This window comes from Podarcis raffonei, chromosome 2 (assembly GCF_027172205.1).
Source record: "Podarcis raffonei isolate rPodRaf1 chromosome 2, rPodRaf1.pri, whole genome shotgun sequence".
In the NCBI taxonomy this organism is placed as follows: Eukaryota; Metazoa; Chordata; class Lepidosauria; order Squamata; family Lacertidae; genus Podarcis; species Podarcis raffonei.
In genome coordinates, this window is record NC_070603.1 from 6468432 (window position 1) to 6487717 (window position 19286).

The window sequence follows — 19286 nt, forward strand, 5'->3', positions numbered from 1 at the left end:
AATTTTTGCCCACAAGGTCGGCTCAAGACCAGTTGATGGAAATAAAGGTGCTTAAATAGACAAAAGACTGCAATTGGTCAAACTGCTGGTTAGTTAAACTGACAATGCAACTAGAGCTGCTGAACTTCCAGGTGCTTAAAGACACAATGCCTCACAATCTGCTGGTCACTCAAACAGCAATCAAGCCTGCCCAGGAGTTGAAAAACCTGTCTGGTAACTGTGATGACTCAGGCAAGAAGCAAAGGGAAATCCAAAGACGCCTTTTTTTTTTTTAAGGTTAATGTGATGTATCTCTTTCCTGAAAGGGTGGGGGGTGTAGGGAGGGAGGAGGGGTGGAGGGAGGAGAAGGAAAGCGTGGGGGGAGTTTGGAGGGAAGAGGGGTGGATGGAGTAAAATGAGGATGCGGGGCAAGGAAAAAGTTTGAAGAAAAGGAAAATAGCTGTCCTTTACAGTGAGCCAAAATGAAGTGGAAATATAAACCGTGAGTTAACCTGGACTTTTTAGTAAGGTACTATAAGCCGAAACCTTTTTTGTTGTTGTTTAAAAGCAGTTCTTGTGGTGTTTAGTGTCACTGGCTTTTGCCGTAATAAAACTTGAAACTTTAAAAGCAGTTTTCTTTAGGGAGCCTGTACTGGCAAATGCAGCCAATGACAAGAACCAGGCAAAGGCACACCTTCAAAGGTTCTAAACGTGCAATGCTGAGGAATGGTTTCCTGATCATAAACCCTGAATTGTCCACCCCAAGCCCTGCCTTATTTCTTCCCCCAAACATCAAGCGAAGGGGGGGGTGGCTTAGAGAAACCAAGAGGGGTGAAGTTTAAGTGCACAATGTATTCCAAGCCCCAGCAGCCTTTAAATTTTACAGTGGGCTCCCGATTTAAGTGGTACCAATGGAAGGGATGGCAGGGTAAATTAAACCCACGCTAGAAGAGTAATAATAAATGGCAGGCACAAACACACGCTGCAAACACACACACACGACTTAAAATTGGAGAGGAGCCCTGAGGATCATCTAGTCCAACCCAAGCAATGCAGAAATATTTAGCTGTCCCATACAGGCTCTCAAGGACAATGGAGGGGGAAAACACATAAGCACCCTGGCCAACAAATTAAATGTAAGGCAAACCCACTCAGTCACCCAGACCAGCCATGCAATTGGACAGGCAAGGGCAATAGAGGGGAAAACATAGAAGCATCCTGGCCAAAATGGAAGGAAAGCGAGGAGACGAGGGAGAAAGAAAGATGGAGCCACACTCACACTCAGACCTCGCTGGGGGCACGTGCTGGGCACAAACAAATCAAGCACCAGGAGTGGGGGGAAATAGAAGGTTAAATGTAGGTTTTTACACGGAAAAGAGAACACAGCAAGGCAAACCTGGATGCCTGGGTTTTTAAAAGCAGTAAAGCAATGAGCGCACGCAAGCCTCTTAAAGTTAAAAGGCATGCAAGGAACCAGACCCCCCCCCCGACTCCAAACCTCATGGCTTTTCTCTGTGATGACTCTCCTAGCTGATGACTCGCTGCGGGACGACGACGACTGAGGAGGAGGCGGAGCTGGAGCCGCAGCATTAAGCTGCCAAACACGCCCCCCGGAGTCACCTGGTTGGCTGCCTCCGGTGGGCGCGGGCGCCAGCCAGGTGAGGGGCGGGGGCTAAGGCCCCCGGCCAGGGGCGGAGCTCGGGCTCCCACCCACAACCACTCCCCTCTCTTCCAGGGAGGAGAGTCTTTAGCACCTGTTGCTGTTTCTTTGCTTATTATGATAGTAGTTAATAAAGCTTGCTTCTACTGCCTAAAATTTTAAGATCCAAAGAACTAATTTGCAAACATTTTAGCAAATAGGATGAAAAAATCTTAGGTGAAAATATACATCAAGGTGAATATATACATCAAGATCAGGCACGGTTTCTGCCAGGTAGAAAAAGCCAAAAAAGCTTTTGATAATGTTTCCTGGAATTTCATGAAAAAATTACTTGAAGAAATTAATTGTGTATATAAATTTTTAAAAGGAATACAAGCAATATACTGGGAACAAATTGAGAAATTAATTGTAAATCAGGTGATAATGAATGAATGTAAAATACAAAAAGGAACTAGGTAAGGATGTCCGTTAGCACCAATATTGTTCATTCTGGTCCTGGAAATACTTGAAAGAAATATAAGAGCGGATAAAGATATTAAAGGGATAAAAACTGGAAAAAATGAATTTAAGCTGAAAGCCATAGCTGATGATCTAGTAATTACAGTAGAAGATTCAAAAAAAATCTCTCCTTAGAGTAATAGAGAAAATTCAATAGTTTGGGGAAGTGGCAGGATTTAAATTAAATAGAAATAAAACTAAATTATTAGTTAAAAATTTAAAAGAGGAAGAGAAAAAGATTTGGCCCAAAGCATTGAGATAGAAATCCATAAAAAAGTAAAATATTTAGGGATGTGATTAACAACAAGAAATATAAATGTGTATAAAGACAATTAGGAAAAAGTATGGTCTGAGATAAAAAGGAATTTAGAAATATGGAGTAGAATGAACCTTTCCCTACTAGGAAGAATTGCAGTGGTAAAAATGAATGTGTTGCCGAAAATGCTCTTTCTCTTCCAGACAGTCCCAGTAATGGGACAATCCCCAGTAATGAGGATGATTGCCTCAAAAGATGGCAAAAAGATATTTCTAAGTTTATCGGGGTGGGGGTGGGGCAAAAGGCCAAGGATAAAACATAAGAGACTTACAGATACAAAAGAAAGGTGGGGCTTCGCCCTCTCAGATCTTAAACTGTATTATGAGGCTGCATGTTTGGTTTGGATTAGGGACTGGATAAAACTGGAAAAGGAAGAAGCATTAGATTTGGAAGGTTATGATAACAGATACGGATGGCGTGCATACATATGGTATGGGAAAGGGAAAGTACATAAAGGATATTACAATCATATAATCAGAAGATCATTAATGAGAGTATGGGAGAGGTACAAAGATTTAATAGAACAAAAAAACACCTTGGTGGTTATCACCAATTGAAGCTTCATTACTCAAACTGCTTGGCAAAAAGGGAAAGTGGCCTACATATAGAGACTTACTGAGAGATCAAGAAGGAAAATGGAAATTAAAAGATTATAAGGAAATCAAAGATCATGTCCAGAGTTGGATGCATTATAAACAATTATACAAAATGTATAAGGAAGATAACAAAAAAGGGTTTAGCTATACAGTGGTACCTCAGGTTAAATACACTTCAGGTTACATACGCTTCAGGTTACAGACTCCGCTAACCCAGAAATAGTGCTTCAGGTTAAGAACTTTGCTTCAGGATGAGAACAGAAATTGTGCTCCGGCGGCACGGCAGTAGCAGGAGACCCCATTAGCTAAAGTGGTGCTTCAGGTTAAGAACAGTTTCAGGTTAAGTACGGACCTCTGGAACGAATTAAGTACTTAACTCGAGGTACCACTGTACAATCTCTAGATTCCCAAATGAGGTTATAAAAGAAGTGAAGTTGTTGAAGAAAGCATATAGTATTCTGCTAGAATGGGAAACAAAAGATCAGGAGGTCAAATCAGTCATGATTAAATGGGCACAAGATATAGGACATAATATACAATTTGAGGATTGGGAAAAGCTGTGGAAGGTAGATTTGAAATTTACAGACTGTTCTCTTTTGAAAGAAAATTATATGAAAATGATGTATAGATTGTATATTACACCAGTAAAAATGGCAAAAATGTATAAAACTGGGTTAAATACATGTTGGAAATGTAAATAAAAAGAAGGTACTTTGTATCATATGTGGTGGGAAGGCTTCGCTGCCACCCGCCAGCATTTTAAGATCGCCCCGGGACAGGTGAGAAGTCTCCGCTGTCCTGGGAAGGCAGGCGGGCGGGGGGAGCAAAGACTTTTGCCCCCCGCCGGCCTTCAGAAGAGGTCCAGGACCTCTTCTGAAGGCCGGCGGTGGGCGAAAGTCTTTGCTCCCGATGGCCAGCATTTTAAAAGCGGTCTGGGATAGCGGGGAAGCGCAGCGCGCTTCCCTGCTATCCCGGACCGCTTTTAAAATGCTGGTGGCGGGGAGCAAAGCCTTTCGGCCCCCGCCGGCCTTCCTGGACCTCTTCTGAAGGCCGGAGGGGGGTGAAAGGCTTTGCTCCCCACCGCCAGCATTTAAAAGAGGTCCCCGGAGATTTCCCTATGGGCTTTCTTCTTGCGAAGCAAGCCCATAGGGAAATTCGTCTTGCGGAACGACTCAAAAACGGAAAACTCTTTCGTCTTGCGAGTTTTTCGTTTTGCGAGGCGTTCGTCTTGCGAGGCACCACTGTAAGTTTGTTTTGGTATAAGCTTTCATGTGTATGTGTATCTGAAGAAGTGTGCAGACACACAGAAGTTTATACCAGAACAAACTTAGCTGGTCTATAAGGAGCTACTGAACAATTTTTTATTTTGACTGCGTCAGTCCCACACGGCTACCTACCTGAATCTCCCCTTTTCAATTATACATGATAGTCAGTAACTTTCTGTCCTCACTAACATGTGCTTATAACAACTTTATTTTAAGCTAATATTCAGTAGGTGACACTTTTCTCACGTTTCAGGCTGGGGGAGAGAGGAAACTTCACTTCCTGAATTTCTTCTTCCTTTGCACCCCTTAAAGGCCCACAAACATTTCCAGAAAAAGTTCAGAACTTTAAAAGGTACAAGATCTACCCCCATCAATAATAATAATAATAATAATCTGGCAGGGTTTCCGAAGCCACTCTGGGTGGCTTCCAATAAAAGATTAAAAATACATTAGAACATCAGTCATTAAAAACTTCCCTAAACAGAGCTGCCTTCAGATGTCTTCTAAACGTCAGATAGTTGTTTATTTCTTTGACATCTGATGGGAGGGCGTTCCACAGGGCAGGTGTCACTACCAAGAAGGCCGTCTGCCTGGTTCCCTGTAACCTCACTTCTCACAGGGAGGGAACTGCCGGAAAGCACTTGGAGCTGGACCTCGGTGTTTGGGCTGAAAGATGGGGGTGGAGACGCTCCTTCAGGTATACTGAACTGAGGCCTTTTAGGGCTTTAAAGGTCAGCACCAACATTTTAACGGTCAGCACGAAGCACATGCCATTTTCTCACCCCCCCTCAGTGGTGACACCTGGAGTGAACCACCCCACCCCCCTTCCTCCACCCCTGGGGAGAGTTTGATCACACAAAACAAATCGGGGATCGGACTTTGAGCAAGTGCAATAATGGCAAAATAATGACCTGTTGGTGGCTAATGCTGAGCTTGCACAATATTTGAGCTGCTGCTAATGTCTATAGATGTAAATAGGATCATACTGTTCCACTTTATTTAGTTGTTTAGTTAATAAGCAGCTAGCTAGAGCTATTATTTATACTTTTTTTAGCCTGCCTCTGCTCTAAGCAGCTCTTTGCTTCATGCAAAAATTCTCCTTACCCTCCACAACACTGCAAGGGGGGCTAAATTGAGCGGTGGCAACATAAAAGGTCTTCCAGTGAACTTCTTGGTGGAGCAGGAATTAGAAATATCCTCCTCCAAGTCCTGCCAGGAGTTTGTATGCATCCTAATGCTTGAATTCTCTTTCCCTGCAGGTTTCAGCCATGTGGCTCTACCTGGCTGCCCTGCTGGGGCTTTACTTCCTTCGCCGATGGTACCAGGAGAGACAGACGGTGGAGAACCTGACGGAGAAATATGTCTTCATCACGGGGTGTGACTCTGGCTTTGGAAACCTACTTGCCAGGCAGCTGGATGCCCGGGGCCTGCAGGTGCTGGCAGCCTGTCTCACGCAGAAGGGGGCAGAGCAGCTGGGCAAGGCCACCTCAGAGCGCTTGAAAACCACCATTCTGGATGTGAGCAGCACAGAGAGTGTGGCGGCCGCGACGGAGTGGGTGAAAGGGTGCATTGGAAGCAAAGGTGAATCTCTACCTTCCTTGTGCTGCCTCTGTGCTATTGGTGGGACGGGGGATCAGAATTGCCTCTCTGTATTCATTTGTAGGCCACTTTCCCCACATAATTGTGCCCAAAGTGGTTCAAAACATGTGAAATGAAGAATAGGGATAACAATTCAGAAAAAATAGTATTAGGAGGAATTGTGATTAGGGTTCCATAAGTAAACACAAACAATCTATGCATGTGATTAGCTTATTTCCAACTTTATTGAGCTCTGCTAAGGTTGCCTAAGAGGATGAACATGCCTTCTTTCTTCACACAGGGCTCTGGGGCTTGGTGAACAATGCAGGCACAGGGATCCCAACAGCTCCCAATGAGTGGCTGACGAAAGATGACTTTGCAAAGGTGATCAACGTCAACCTTCTTGGGATGATTGATGTGACGCTACACATGGTGCCCCTGGTGAGGAGAGCCAGAGGGAGGGTGGTCAACGTGTGCAGTACGATGGGACGACTGGCCTGTTTTGGAGGTGGTTACTGCCCATCCAAGTTTGGTGCAGAAGCCTTCTCTGACAGCCTGAGGTAATCAGAGCAGCTCTGTAGTTTCTTCTTTTGCAACATGCAACCTCCAGATGGGTCGTTCCATATGAAGTGATCCAACTTTTTCACTCCATGGCACCCAATTTTCTTCATATTTTGTACACTTGTTGAATGAACAAAACTAACTTCATATCTGAATTTTTTATCTCATCCCATTTTTGAGTTATGAGGGTTTGAAATTTCAAAAAAAATGTCAATTTTGGCCTTGCCAGACCAAATAATAATAATAATAATAATAATAATAATAACAACAATAATAAATTATTTATACCCCACCCATCTGGCTGGGTTTCCCCAGCCACTCTGGGCGGCTTCCAACAAAATATTAAAATACTCAGACTGGAATTGAGATACGTCAAAAGCGAAGGCACCAATCTCTTCAGAACTGCATGGGATTTAATATGATATGTCATATAGAATCATAGAATCATAGAGTTGGAAGAGACCACAAGGGCCATCGAGTCCAACCCCCTGCCAAGCAGGAAACACCATCAGAGCACTCCTGACATATGGTTGTCAAGCCTCTGCTTAAAGACCTCCAAAGAAGAAGACTCCACCACACTCCTTGGCAGCAAATTCCACTGTCAAACAGCTCTTACTGTCAGGAAGTTCTTCCTAATGTTTAGGTGGAATCTTCTTTCTTGTAGTTTGGATCCATTGCTCCGTGTCCGCTTCTCTGGAGCAGCAGAAAACAACCTTTCTCCCTCCTCTATATGACATCCTTTTATATATTTGAACATGGCTATCATATCACCCCTTAACCTCCTCTTCTCCAGGCTAAACATGCCCAGCTCCCTTAGCCGTTCCTCATAAGGCATCGTTTCCAGGCCTTTGACCATTTTGGTTGCCCTCCTCTGGACACGTTCCAGTTTGTCAGTGTCCTTCTTGAACTGTGGTGCCCAGAACTGGACACAGTACTCCAGGTGAGGTCTGACCAGAGCAGAATACAGTGGCACTATTACTTCCCTTCATCTAGATGCTATGCTCCTATTGATGCAGCCCAGAATTGCATTGGCTTTTTTAGCTGTCGCGTCACACTGTTGGCTCATGTTAAGTTTGTGGTCAACCAAGACTCCTAGATCCTTTTCACATGTACTGCTCTCAAGCCAAGTGTCCCCCATCTTGTATTTGTGCCTCTCATTTTTTTTGCCCAAGTGCAATACTTTACATTTCTTTTTCTTTTTTTAAATATATTTATTGAAATTTTCAAAAAATAAAAAAGAAAGACAAAAAAGAGAAAAGAGAGACAAAAGAAAAAGAAAAAGGAACAATTAAAAAAGTTTACATTGCTTACTTTCCATAACCAATTTCCTTGACTTCCCCACACTTGCCCTTCTTGTATTCCAATTCCAATTTTTAGCTCAGCAAATTCTTGTCCCCACACTTTACCTTATTTTCTCTAATTCATTTTAATTAACCAATTTTAACTTATAAACCTCAATCTTCTTAAAAAAGTTTTATTCTTAAAAAACTTTTCCTAAATTCGCCCCATCAATTTAATTAACCCATTTTAACTTAAAAACCTCAATCTTTATACGTCAACACTTATTCTTAGCAATCCTTTTCTAAGGTCGGCCCCAATTCCCTTCCCCGAAATCCCCATTTTTATGTTAGTGGCAAAACCAACTTAATTAAAACAAAATATATTTATACCCCCTTTGGATTCCCAAAGCCCCACCACCCCCTTTCCCGGATTCAAACCCCAACCAAAGTCCATCAGTCCATCTGCAGTCAGCCTGGTGACCTCACGTCTGAGGCGCTCAACTCTCTCTCAGTTCCTCTCTGCCGGTTTTTTTTTGATAGTCCTTTATTTTAAATTCCGAATCTCGAAGAAGCTCTGTTCCAATAAGGTCCATATTTCTTCCAGCCAGACCTCCATATTTAACAATGGAGCCAAGATCTTGTTTCTTACTTCTCATAAGTCCAAATGTCCCAAAGGCTCCAATTTCTACATTAGCCAAGTTTGTATTCCATATGTCTTCAGATCTCCATATAAGGAGATCTCTCCATTTTCCATTCTTCAATTCAAACCAAATTTTCATCATCCTGTTCTTATTTTCCTTTGTATCAATCTTAACAGGCCTCTGGCTCTCCTTAATCATCTGCGACATCATAGCTCCTCCTTCTTTTTCCTTCAGATCATCATATTCCTCTTTAAACACATTCTCAGGTGTCTCAAATTTCTTTTCTTGTTTGGCTGTAAGGATTTTTAGATCAACAACAGCGCTGCCCTGTTCATCTGCAGGAACTTGAATCATGTCCCTTCCAGGCTCAGCAACTTTATTTACTGTTCCCTTCAGTATTGTGACGTTTATAGACAAAACATCCGTCTGTTCCTGCAGTTTTCCCAGGAGAGAGAAAGTCTTCTCCAGTTCAGCCAGTATTTTTCCACTTACAGCCATTTTTGTAATGTCCTGAACCCCCTCTAGAGGGATTCTAGTTTCTTAATGTCTTCCAATTCCCACCCAAAAGCCAAGTTAGCCTTTTCTTCTTTATTTTAACAATTTGTTACCAAATTGTAGCGAATATAACCAGCAAAGTCAGCAAAAACAGAGTTTCCCTTTTCTTCCAACTTTGACAGCTAGTTTGACAGCTGTCAAAGTCTTTATGCCTCTTCCGCAGGCTCTCTCACCGATCGCTCCCGGGTCTTGGGGGAGGGGTGAATTCCGTTCTCAATGTTAGCTCTTATCCTCCAGCACAATCACTTAAATTGCCCCAACGTAAAGTTAATTGCTTTTCTCCACAAAGAAGAAAGGTATTCTCACAACCTTAGTAATAAAATCCTTGCTTTACGATGTTTACAAGGCGGGTAGGCGGACTTCCTCTTAACACCTTGCCCGGTCGTGCCTAATTCCCAAAGAAAATTTCCCTTTTAAGTCCAATTACTGTGTTACTCACGGGTCGTTACTTTTAATCCAAATGTTCAGAGGAAGAAGTTAACGCTCTCCGTCCATGGCATGCGGCTTCACTCAGCAGGGGAAGCAGTCGACTCACGGCACCACACTACTCTCCGTCCCCCGTTCCAGAGCCTTTGAAAAGGCTCCTTTGCAGGTCGGGGGGGTGCAAATGGTGCCCGCCGAGTCACCAGGTCCACAGGCTTCAGCGCCTGTGGTTTCTAAAGGTCCCTGCGTCGCTGCCGCGGCAGAACCCGACCCCTGTTGAGCCGATTCCCTCCGGAGCTCGGAGGGAATCCGCCATTAGACGATGGCACCAACCCGGAAGTCCCCGCAATACTTTACATTTCTCCCTATTAAAGTTCATCTTGTTTGTTTTGGCCCAGTTCTCTAATCTGTCAAGGTCGATGGACTTAGTTTAGAATTAAAAATTAAGTTATAAAAATTATTTTTTAAAAAAATGATTTTAAAGTATTTCCATTTTTTTTCTTGGGATCTCCATGGGATCACATTTTAAAATAATATTTGTACATACATGTCTGCCTTATTGGGTTCTAATTAGGATAAATGGGTCTTCTGTTATATTCTGAAAAATATAACAGAATAAACAAAATTTCAAATTATATTATCACTTACTTCAGGCATTTCTTTAGAAAGTCATTCAATTAAAAGGTGTCTGAAAAGCTAATCAGGCTTTTCTTTGAAAAATGTGTTACAAGGCCAAGTGATAGCTTGCTATTGCATGACAGAATTAATGCATTGAAAGAATTCTTCTTAGTACTTCATCTCATGAACATTACAACAAAATACATATCAAACAAAATTATGAAAAATACACGTTTTTTGAATTTGCAAGCCTGAGATGGGATGTGTGGCTCTCAGGCCACTTTTGCTGTCCAATGCTCTAGATGGTTTTGTCTAGCTCTTGGGCCATCCTGCCTGGCCGTGTTGCTGGTGTCACTTACGAGAATAGCAAAGGCCTTTGAGAATAGAATACCTCATTGTGATGTGTAGAAAAGTTGATTATGGTGATTAAAAATGTGTGTATTTCAGCTATTTATATACCACTTAATTATCAAAGTGTCAACTTTAGAGTACCAGCAGGAGTTTGAAGCAGCAGCATTCTGATGGCTGCCTCTTAATACAACTGATGTTGTGTTATATAGAACCCATTGCAGGGCCAGGCTCATGCAAGAGGGCAAAAGATAGGGAGTTGTATTTCCCTTCTCTCTCTCTCTCTCTCTCTCTCTCTCTCTCTCTCTCTCTTCTTTTCAAAAAGAAAGATGTTCCTTTCCATGCATGACCTGCAATATTACTGTGGCTCAGTAACAAAGAGACGGTGGATGAAGATTGGAAGTTTAAAAATCTATTTAGAGAAATATTGTAAAATTAATGAGTGTTAGAAAAATGTTGGAATGAAACCATATGGCTTTAGTAGAAATGTTATAAGGAGTTATGTACAAATAAGTTTTAAGTTTTAGGGTTTTTTATGGTAAGATAAGGTTAAAATAAATTAAGACAATCAAATGACAGAAAATAGTGAAAGATGGAAAGGATTTGCTGAAATAATTAATAACTAGAATACAAAAAAGGGAGGTGTGAGGAGGTCGATGAAACAAGTTAATGAAAGATAAAGATATGGAAATATTGGATCTGTTTTTAATTTTTTTTGCTTTTGTTTTTTGGTTTTGATGTATTGTGTGTGTTTTTTTTCTTTTTCCTTTTTTTATATGTATTGACTTGTACTGTTTAATTTCTTTTTTCTCTTTCTTTGTTTCTCATTCTTTTCTGCAATCTTAAACTTTCAATAAATATCATTTTTTAAAAAAAACTCTTTACTTTTCTTCTCCAATTCAGGAGAGAGCTCCATCCTTTTGGAGTCCAAGTCAGCATAATTGAACCTGGTGGTTTCAAAACACCTATTGCCTCAAATGCACTAGAACATTTTCAGACTGTATGGAGCCAGGTACCTTCTGACATCAGAGACTGTTATGGTCAGCAGTACTTTGAGCAATGTGAGTAGAGATGGGGGAGAAAGTCAGTTTGATTTGCATTTTATTGCAGACTTATCTCATTTACACTTCAAGAAACAATATGCAAACTGTAGGTTGGCCTACAGATTGTCAAGAAAGCAAAATATTTGGATATAGATCTAACTATGAAGAATATTAATCTGTTTAAAAATAAGTATGAAAAAGTTTGGAAAGGAATAAGAAAAGATTTTGAAACCTAGAGCAGACTAAAGTTATCACTATGGGGAAGAATCTCCATAATAAAGATGAATGTTTTTCCAAAAATGCTATATTTGTTCCAAACGATAGCAATTATAAACAAAGAAAATTGCTTCAAAGAATGGAGGAAAGATATAATGAGATTCGTATGGCAAGGGAAAAAACTGCAGATAAAATATAAATTATTGACGGAAAGAAAAGAAAGGGGAGGATTGGTATTGCCAAATTTAAAATTATATTATGAAGCAGAATGTTTAATATGGGCAAGAGATTGGATTAGATTAGAAAAAAATTATATATTAGACCTTGAAAGCTTTAACAATAGATATGGATGGCATGTGTATCGCAATTATGAGAAGGTAAAATCATATACTTAGAAGTGCACTATATAAGGTTTGGAACAAATATAAACTACAGTTGGAACCACAGACACCTTGGTGGATATTGCTGCTGGAGGAATATGTTGTAAAAAAACTGAATATGAGAACAAATTGGCCAACATATAGACAACTACTGGAAGAGGAACAAGGGAAATTAAGATTTAAACTCTTTGAAGAGATACGGCAATATGAAATTGAGAGATGACATTATATACAAGAAGTATATTTAATTCTGATCAAAAGAAAGGCTTTGCAAAAGAGAACTCAAAATTTAATACTACAATAATTCAGAACAATAAGAAATTGTTATCTAAAACATATAATCTTTTATTGGACTGGGAATTGATGGATGAAGAAGTGAAAGAAACGATGATTAAATGGGCCCAGGATGTTGGACATACTATTTATCTAGAGCAATGAGAGAAACTCTGGCGAGAAGATATACGATTTACCGCCTCATACACAATCAAAGAAAATTTTGTTAAGATGTTCTACAGGTGGTATTTAACACCAGCTAAATTAGAAAAGATATATAAATTGAAATCCAACATTTGTTGGAGATGTGGTAAAGAAATAGGAACAACAATACATATGTGGTGGAGGTGAGAGGAAATTAAGAAATTCTGGACAGTAATACATGAAGAATTAAAGAAGATGTTGAAAATCTCAATAAAAAAACAACAACCAGAGATGTATCTCCTGGAATTGATAGGGGAAGAGATATCGGGGGGGGGGAGAGAATCTTCTTATATGCAAGTACAGTTGCTAGAGTAGTGATTGCTGCTAAATGGAAGTCACAAACTCTACCCTCAAGGGAGGAATGGATTTGTAAATTAAATGAATACTTAGCTTTGGCAAAATTAACAGCTATTATAAGAAATCGATCAAATAAAATTTTTTAAAAGGAGTGGAAATGTTTTGATGAATATATGGGAAAATATTGCTAAAAAAAAGATATGCTAATATTCCTTGATTAAAATGTAAAGTATCTGAGGGGAGGTAAATTAGTAAAGAAGGATAATAAGAATACAGGAAAGTTTTGAGCAGATTGTAGAACGCAAAGATAAATGTAATCTCAGAATGTAGAGGAAATCGAGTGGGGGAAGAGGGAAGCAGGGGGAGGGACAAGAGATTATGCTGCTTGATTGATGATTTAAATGATAAATATATGTGGAGATGGGGAAGATGTGGTGATGGATTTGGTATATTTGCATTGTGATGCAATATAGAAAAAAACAATAAAAAAGAAGAAGAAAGAAACATAAGAAAACTGACATACAGCTTTCCCTCTGAATTTGCACTCACCAAAATTTGGCAATGCAGTCTGGAAGCACCTGAAGGTTCTTTTCTTTGGCATCCAAAATAGTTCCAGATAGCTATCATAGGGAGAAATGCCCAGACAGCAATCTTTCCCAAGAAGATTAAATTTGCCTCCTGTGTTGCTGCAGATCCAACAGTTCATTTGTTTCTTTCTCTCACACAGGTCGCAAATCGTTCCAAGAACTCATTGATGGTTGCAGCAACAAGTTTCACCTGGTCACCGACTGCATAGAACATGCCCTGACATCCTGCTCCCCTCGCACTCGCTACTCTCCAGGCTGGGATGCAAAGCTCTTCTACCTTCCTGTCTCTTACTTGCCAACCACCATTGCAGACTATGTGTTGACCCACTCTGGGCCCAAACCAGCACAAGCCGTGTAGATGATTGTGAAGGACAACATGACAGGTGGCCAAACAATCTATGGATGGAACATTGAATCTTTTAGGATCTTATTGAGATGCAGGCTTAGTAATCAGTAGCTGTAAAGAGAAATAGTTTTATTTTTATTTTTTTACTGATGATTGGCTGATGCAGCTTAGGCTCAATACTTTGCTACTCATTTATCTAGGAATAAGCCCCATTGAACTCAATGCCACCTACTGTAAGACTGAGTGGCCAGACACTTTCTGCCACACCTTTACCTTACTCTCCAGCCAAGTGGTCTTGAAGGAGTTATAAGTGGTGTAAAAAGGTAAAACATCTTCTTTCATTCCCCACTTATCTGGTTCTAAGGAGGTTTATTTGGAATCATTCTTGCAAAGTTTGGAATTGACTTAGAACCAGTTGTAACGAACCAAACAGGAACTCTCCAATTTTGTCCCCTCTCCCCACAAAAATCCTGGGAACTGTGGTATAAGGATTCTGGGGTAACCTGTAGTTCCTTGGAGTGAGGGAAAGATGTGCTCCCCACAAACCAACTGGAATGAATGCTCAAGTGAAGCTGGTTATAATCTGAACTATGTGTAAGCTCTGTGCAGGTAAAGTAGATCACCTGGAGGCCAACAGGCAGTCCCAACATTCCTCTGTTTCAGCAATTGCCGGGACATGTCTGCAGTACACAAAGTCAGGCAACCTTAGACCCAAAGCCGCAGGGCTAAGCAGCAAAATGTGAGTTTATAGAACTTGAAGGAGCAGCGCATGGGTGTTGCACAAGCACTGGTGTCATCAGTTTATCAACCTGGTGGTCTTTCTGCAGGGCCTATACATCACCCCCCCCCCCACTTCTCCCTTCAACATGAATCTTCTGGTTATCCTTCCCCCATCCTTGAAACGTACCTAGATCTGTACTAAGCAAGAAAGAGCAGTGATCTTCACCATTCCTTTCAGTTCAGAATGGTTTCAGCACTCCAAGTTATTGACATCCATACTATGTAAACCATAAGCGAACTGACACACAGCTATCCCTCTGAATATGCAACTCGCCAAAATTTCGCAATGCAGTCTGGAAGCACCAGAAAGTTCTTTTCTTTGGCATCCAAAATAGTTCCAGATGTTCTTCCTTTGATTTAGCTATCATAGGGAGAATGCCCAGAAGATTAAATTTGCCTCCCGTGTTGCTGCAGATCCACCTTTTCATTTGTTTGTTTCTCTCACAGAGGTTGCAAATCGTTCCAAAAGGCCATGTGTGGAGTCTGTCTCTATTTACGCACTAGAATTCATGCACCAAAGCAAGTCGGCCAGGTCCAGCCTCACCCTTCCTTTAAATATATATATTATATATATATAATTTAAACAAAACATATTATCCAAAAACATATCATCCTTAATTCCCCCCCATCTTTTCTCCCTCTCCCACACAACCCCCACCCACCCCCGACTTCCCTCTGTTCCAGTCTTTGGTTTCTCTGTAAATGCTGTTCTCTGCATGTTACAAAGTTGTGTAGATCCTTAAATTGTTTATTGCCAATAAAAAGTTTGTTTATTCAAAACCTGTCAAGAAGTCCAATTCACTTTGTTGCCTCTTCAAATACTTTGTAAAGGGTTCCCATTCATCTTTAAAGTCACAGTTATCCTTGTCCCGTAGCTTATGTGTTAATTTTGCCAGTTCTGCATAGTCCATCAGTTTTTCTTGCCATGTGCTATTAGGACTCTCGCGGGCATTGTCACATACATGAAGTTGTTTTTCAGCTTTTTTTGGCAGGTCTTTCCTTACAATCCCTAACAAAAATGCTTCAGGTTTTTTGACAAATATTAGATGGAACATTTTCTTCAATTTGTTACAGATCATTTCCCAATTTTTTAAAATTACATTACAATCCCACCACATATAATAAAATGTCCCCTCCTTTTCCTTACACTTCCAATATATATTTGAACTAGTTTTGTACATTTTCCCTAACTGCACTGGTGTCACATACCATCTGTACATCATCTTCATACAGTTCTCCTTCAACAGGGAACAGCCTGTAAATTTTAAATCAGTTTTCCATAATCTTTCCCAATCTCCCATCATAATGTTGTGACCTACATCTTGTGCCCATTTGATCATGACTGATTTTACATCTTCATCTTTTGTCACCCATTCTAATAGTATGCTGTATGCAGCCTTCAGTAATTTCACTTTCCCTTCAATCACTTCCGTTTGAAACCTAGATCTTGTGTAGCTAAATCCTTTCTTACTGTCTTTATATGTTTCATATAATTGTCGATAGTGCATCCAACTCTGAAAGTTGGTCCTTTAATAAATCATGGTCCTTTAATAAATCATTTTCCTTCCTTTCCTAGTGGTTTGAGCAGTAATGCTTCATGTGGGAAAGCCACCACAGGGTCTTTTGTCCCAATAAATCTTTGTATCTCTCCCATACTCTCATTAATGATTTTCTAATTATATGGTTATAAAAACTTCTATGAACCTTTTTTTTAAAATGATATTTATTAAAAGTTTAAAAATTACAGAAAAGAGGAAAAAGGACAACAATAAAGAAATTAACAGAACATACATTACAATACATAAAAAGAAAAACATAAAAAAACAATACAACTATACAGCAAAAAGAAACAAAAACGCTAAAACACACATCCAATATTCCATATCTTTACCTTTCATTTACTTGTTTCATCGACCTCCTCACACCTCCCTTTTTTGTATTCTAATTCAATTTAGCTGTTTCAGCAAATCCTTTCCATCTTACTCAATTTTTGTTCTATAATTTACCTTAACCCAATCTGACCTTAAATTTACACTTTGGCCCATTAGCAATCCATTTTTACTTAATTCTTTATAACATTTCTGCTAAAACCATGTAACTTCATTTCAGCCTCCTTCTAGCATTCATTAATTTTACTATATTTTTGTAAATATGCTTTAAATTTTTTCCAATCTTCTTCCACCAACTCTTCTCCCTGGTCTCGGATTCTGCCAGTCATTTCCGCCAGTTCCATGTAGTCCATCAGCTTCATCTGCCATTCTTCCCTGGTGGGTAGATCCTGTGTCTTCCAATGCTTTGCAATAAGTATTCTTGCTGCTGTTGTGGCATACATGAAAAAAGTTCTATCCTTCTTTGGCACCAATTGGCCGACCATGCCCAGGAGAAAGGCCTCTGGTTTCTTCAAGAAGGTATATTTAAATACCTTTTTCATTTCATTATAGATCATCTCCCAGAATGCCTTAATCTTTGGGCATGTCCACCAAAGTTGAAAGAATGTACCTTCAGTTTCATTACATTTCCAACATTTGTTATAGGGCAAATGATAGATTTTTGCAAGCTTGACTGGTGTTATGTACCACCTATAGATCATTTTCATTAAATTCTCTTTTAAGGCATTACATGCAGTAAACATCATACCAGTGGTCCATAACTGTTCCCAGTCAGGCATCATAATATTATGTCCAACATCTTGTGCCCATTTAATCATAGCAGATTTCACCGTTTCATCTTGAGTATTCCATTTCAACAGCAAGTTATACATTCTTGACAAATTCTTAACTTTAGGGTCTAACAGTTCTGTTTCCAATTTTGATTTTTCCACCTGGAAGCCTAATTTTTTATCCAAATTATATGCCTCCATTATTTGATAATAATGGAGCCAATCCCGTACTCTGTTTTTTAATTTTTCAAAGCTCTGCAGTTTTAATCTGTCTCCCTCTTGTTCCAAGATTTCCCAATACTTCGGCCATTTGGCCTCCATATTGAGTTTTTTCTGAGCCTTTGCTTCCATTGGTGACAACCATCTCGGGGTTTTGTTTTCTAACAAATCCTTATATCTTATCCAAACATTAAACAATGCTTTCCTGACAATATGGTTTTTAAACGCTCTGTGTGCTTTAACCTTATCATACCATAGGTATGCATGCCAGCCAAATACGTTGTTGAAACCTTCCAAATCCAACACATCCGTGTTTTCAAGAAGCATCCATTCTCTCAGCCAACAAAATGTGGCTGATTCATAATAAAGTTTAAGGTCTGGCAGGGCAAATCCACCTCTTTCTTTAGCATCTGTTAGTATCTTAAATTTTATTCGAGGTTTCTTGCCCTGCCAGACAAATCTAGAGATATCTCTCTGCCACTTCTTGAAATAGTCCATTTTATCCAAAATTTGCAGTGTTTGAAACAAAAACAGCATTCTTGGCAATACGTTCATTTTTATCGCAGCAATTCGGCCTAACAACGATAGCTTCAAATTTGACCATATTTCTAAATCCTTTTTCACTTCAGTCCAGCATTTTTCATAGTTATCCTTAAATAAATTCACATTCTTAGCAGTCATGTTAACCCCTAAATATTTCACTTTCTTAACCAGTGACAATCCTGTCTCCTTCTGAAACTTATCTCTCTCAATCTCAGTTAAATTTTTCTCTAAAACTTTAGTTTTCATCTTATTCAACTTAAATCCTGCTACCTGACCAAATTCTTGAATAAGTTCTTTGCAGCGACAAATGATTGGATAAGAGGAAAGAAAGGGGTTAAAGAAAGGAATTAATAAGTAATTTAGACCAGGGGTTGCTGAAAAAAAGTTCAAAATAATAATAATAATAATAATAAATTTTATTTATATCCCGCCCTCCCCAGCCGAAGCTGGGCTCAGGGCGGCTAACAACAATAAACAATACAAAAGTACAACACAAACAACACTCTAAAATCATTCATTATAAAATTAATTAAATTCAAGCCACTGGCCACTATTGGGCCAGAGCTCCGCGAAGATTGCCGAGGGAGGGAGTCAGGCTGTGCCCTGGCCAAAGGCCTGGCGGAACAGCTCTGTCTTGCAGGCCCTGCGGAAAGATGTCAAGTCCCGCAGGGCCCTAGTCTCTTGTGACAGAGTGTTCCACCAGGTCGGAGCCACAGCCGAAAAAGCCCTGGCTCTAGTTGAGGCCAGCCTAACTTCTCTGTGGCCTGGGACCTTCAAGATATTTTTATTTGAAGACCGTAAGTTTCTCTGTGGGGCATACCAGGAGAGGCGGTCCCGTAGGTACGAGGGTCCAAGGCCGTATAGGGCTTTAAAGGTTAAAACCAGCACCTTAAACCTGATCCTGTACTCCACCGGGAGCCAGTGCAGTTGATATAGCACCGGATGAATGTGATCTCGCAGCGAAGACCCCGTAAGGAGTCTCGCTGCAGCATTCTGCACCCGCTGGAGTTTCTGGGTCAGTCTTAAGGGCAGCCCCACGTAGAGCGAGTTACAATAATCCAGTCTGGAGGTGACCGTCGCGTGGATCACAGTGGCTAGGTCAGGGCGAGAGAGGTAAGGAGCCAACTGCTTAGCTTGGCGGAGATGGAAAAATGCCGCCTTTGTTATAGCTGCAATCTGCGCCTCCATGGAAAGGGAGGTGTCGAAGATTACACCCAAACTCTTAACGGACGGTGCTGGCACTAACTGCGCCCCCGCAAGAGATGGGAGTTGCCCCCCCAATCCCATATCGTCCCGTCCCAGCCACAGGACCTCTGTCTTCGAAGGATTTAGCTTCAACCGGCTCCCACGTAACCATCCAGCCACAGCTTCCAGACATCTGGTCAGTGTGTCTGGGGCCGAGTCAGGATGGCCATCCATCA

The 19286-nt window shown here is 40.5% G+C and overlaps 2 protein-coding genes across 3 annotated transcripts in view; both read left to right on the forward strand.

The window, feature by feature from the left end:
• Positions 1-14252, forward strand: part of LOC128405409 (retinol dehydrogenase 7-like) — a 31118-nt gene extending 16866 nt beyond the window's left edge. For both annotated transcript variants that reach the window (XM_053371998.1, XM_053372007.1), the window contains exons 2-5: positions 5574-5895; positions 6194-6452; positions 11222-11379; positions 13459-14252. In XM_053371998.1, the coding sequence (XP_053227973.1) occupies positions 5583-5895; positions 6194-6452; positions 11222-11379; positions 13459-13676 (948 nt within the window). In that variant the 5' untranslated portion in view covers positions 5574-5582 and the 3' untranslated portion in view covers positions 13677-14252. The remainder of the gene's footprint in view (positions 1-5573; positions 5896-6193; positions 6453-11221; positions 11380-13458) is intronic.
• The window catches only part of LOC128405401 (retinol dehydrogenase 7-like), a 54702-nt gene that overhangs the window by 16862 nt on the left and 18554 nt on the right, over positions 1-19286 (forward strand). The window lies entirely within an intron of this gene.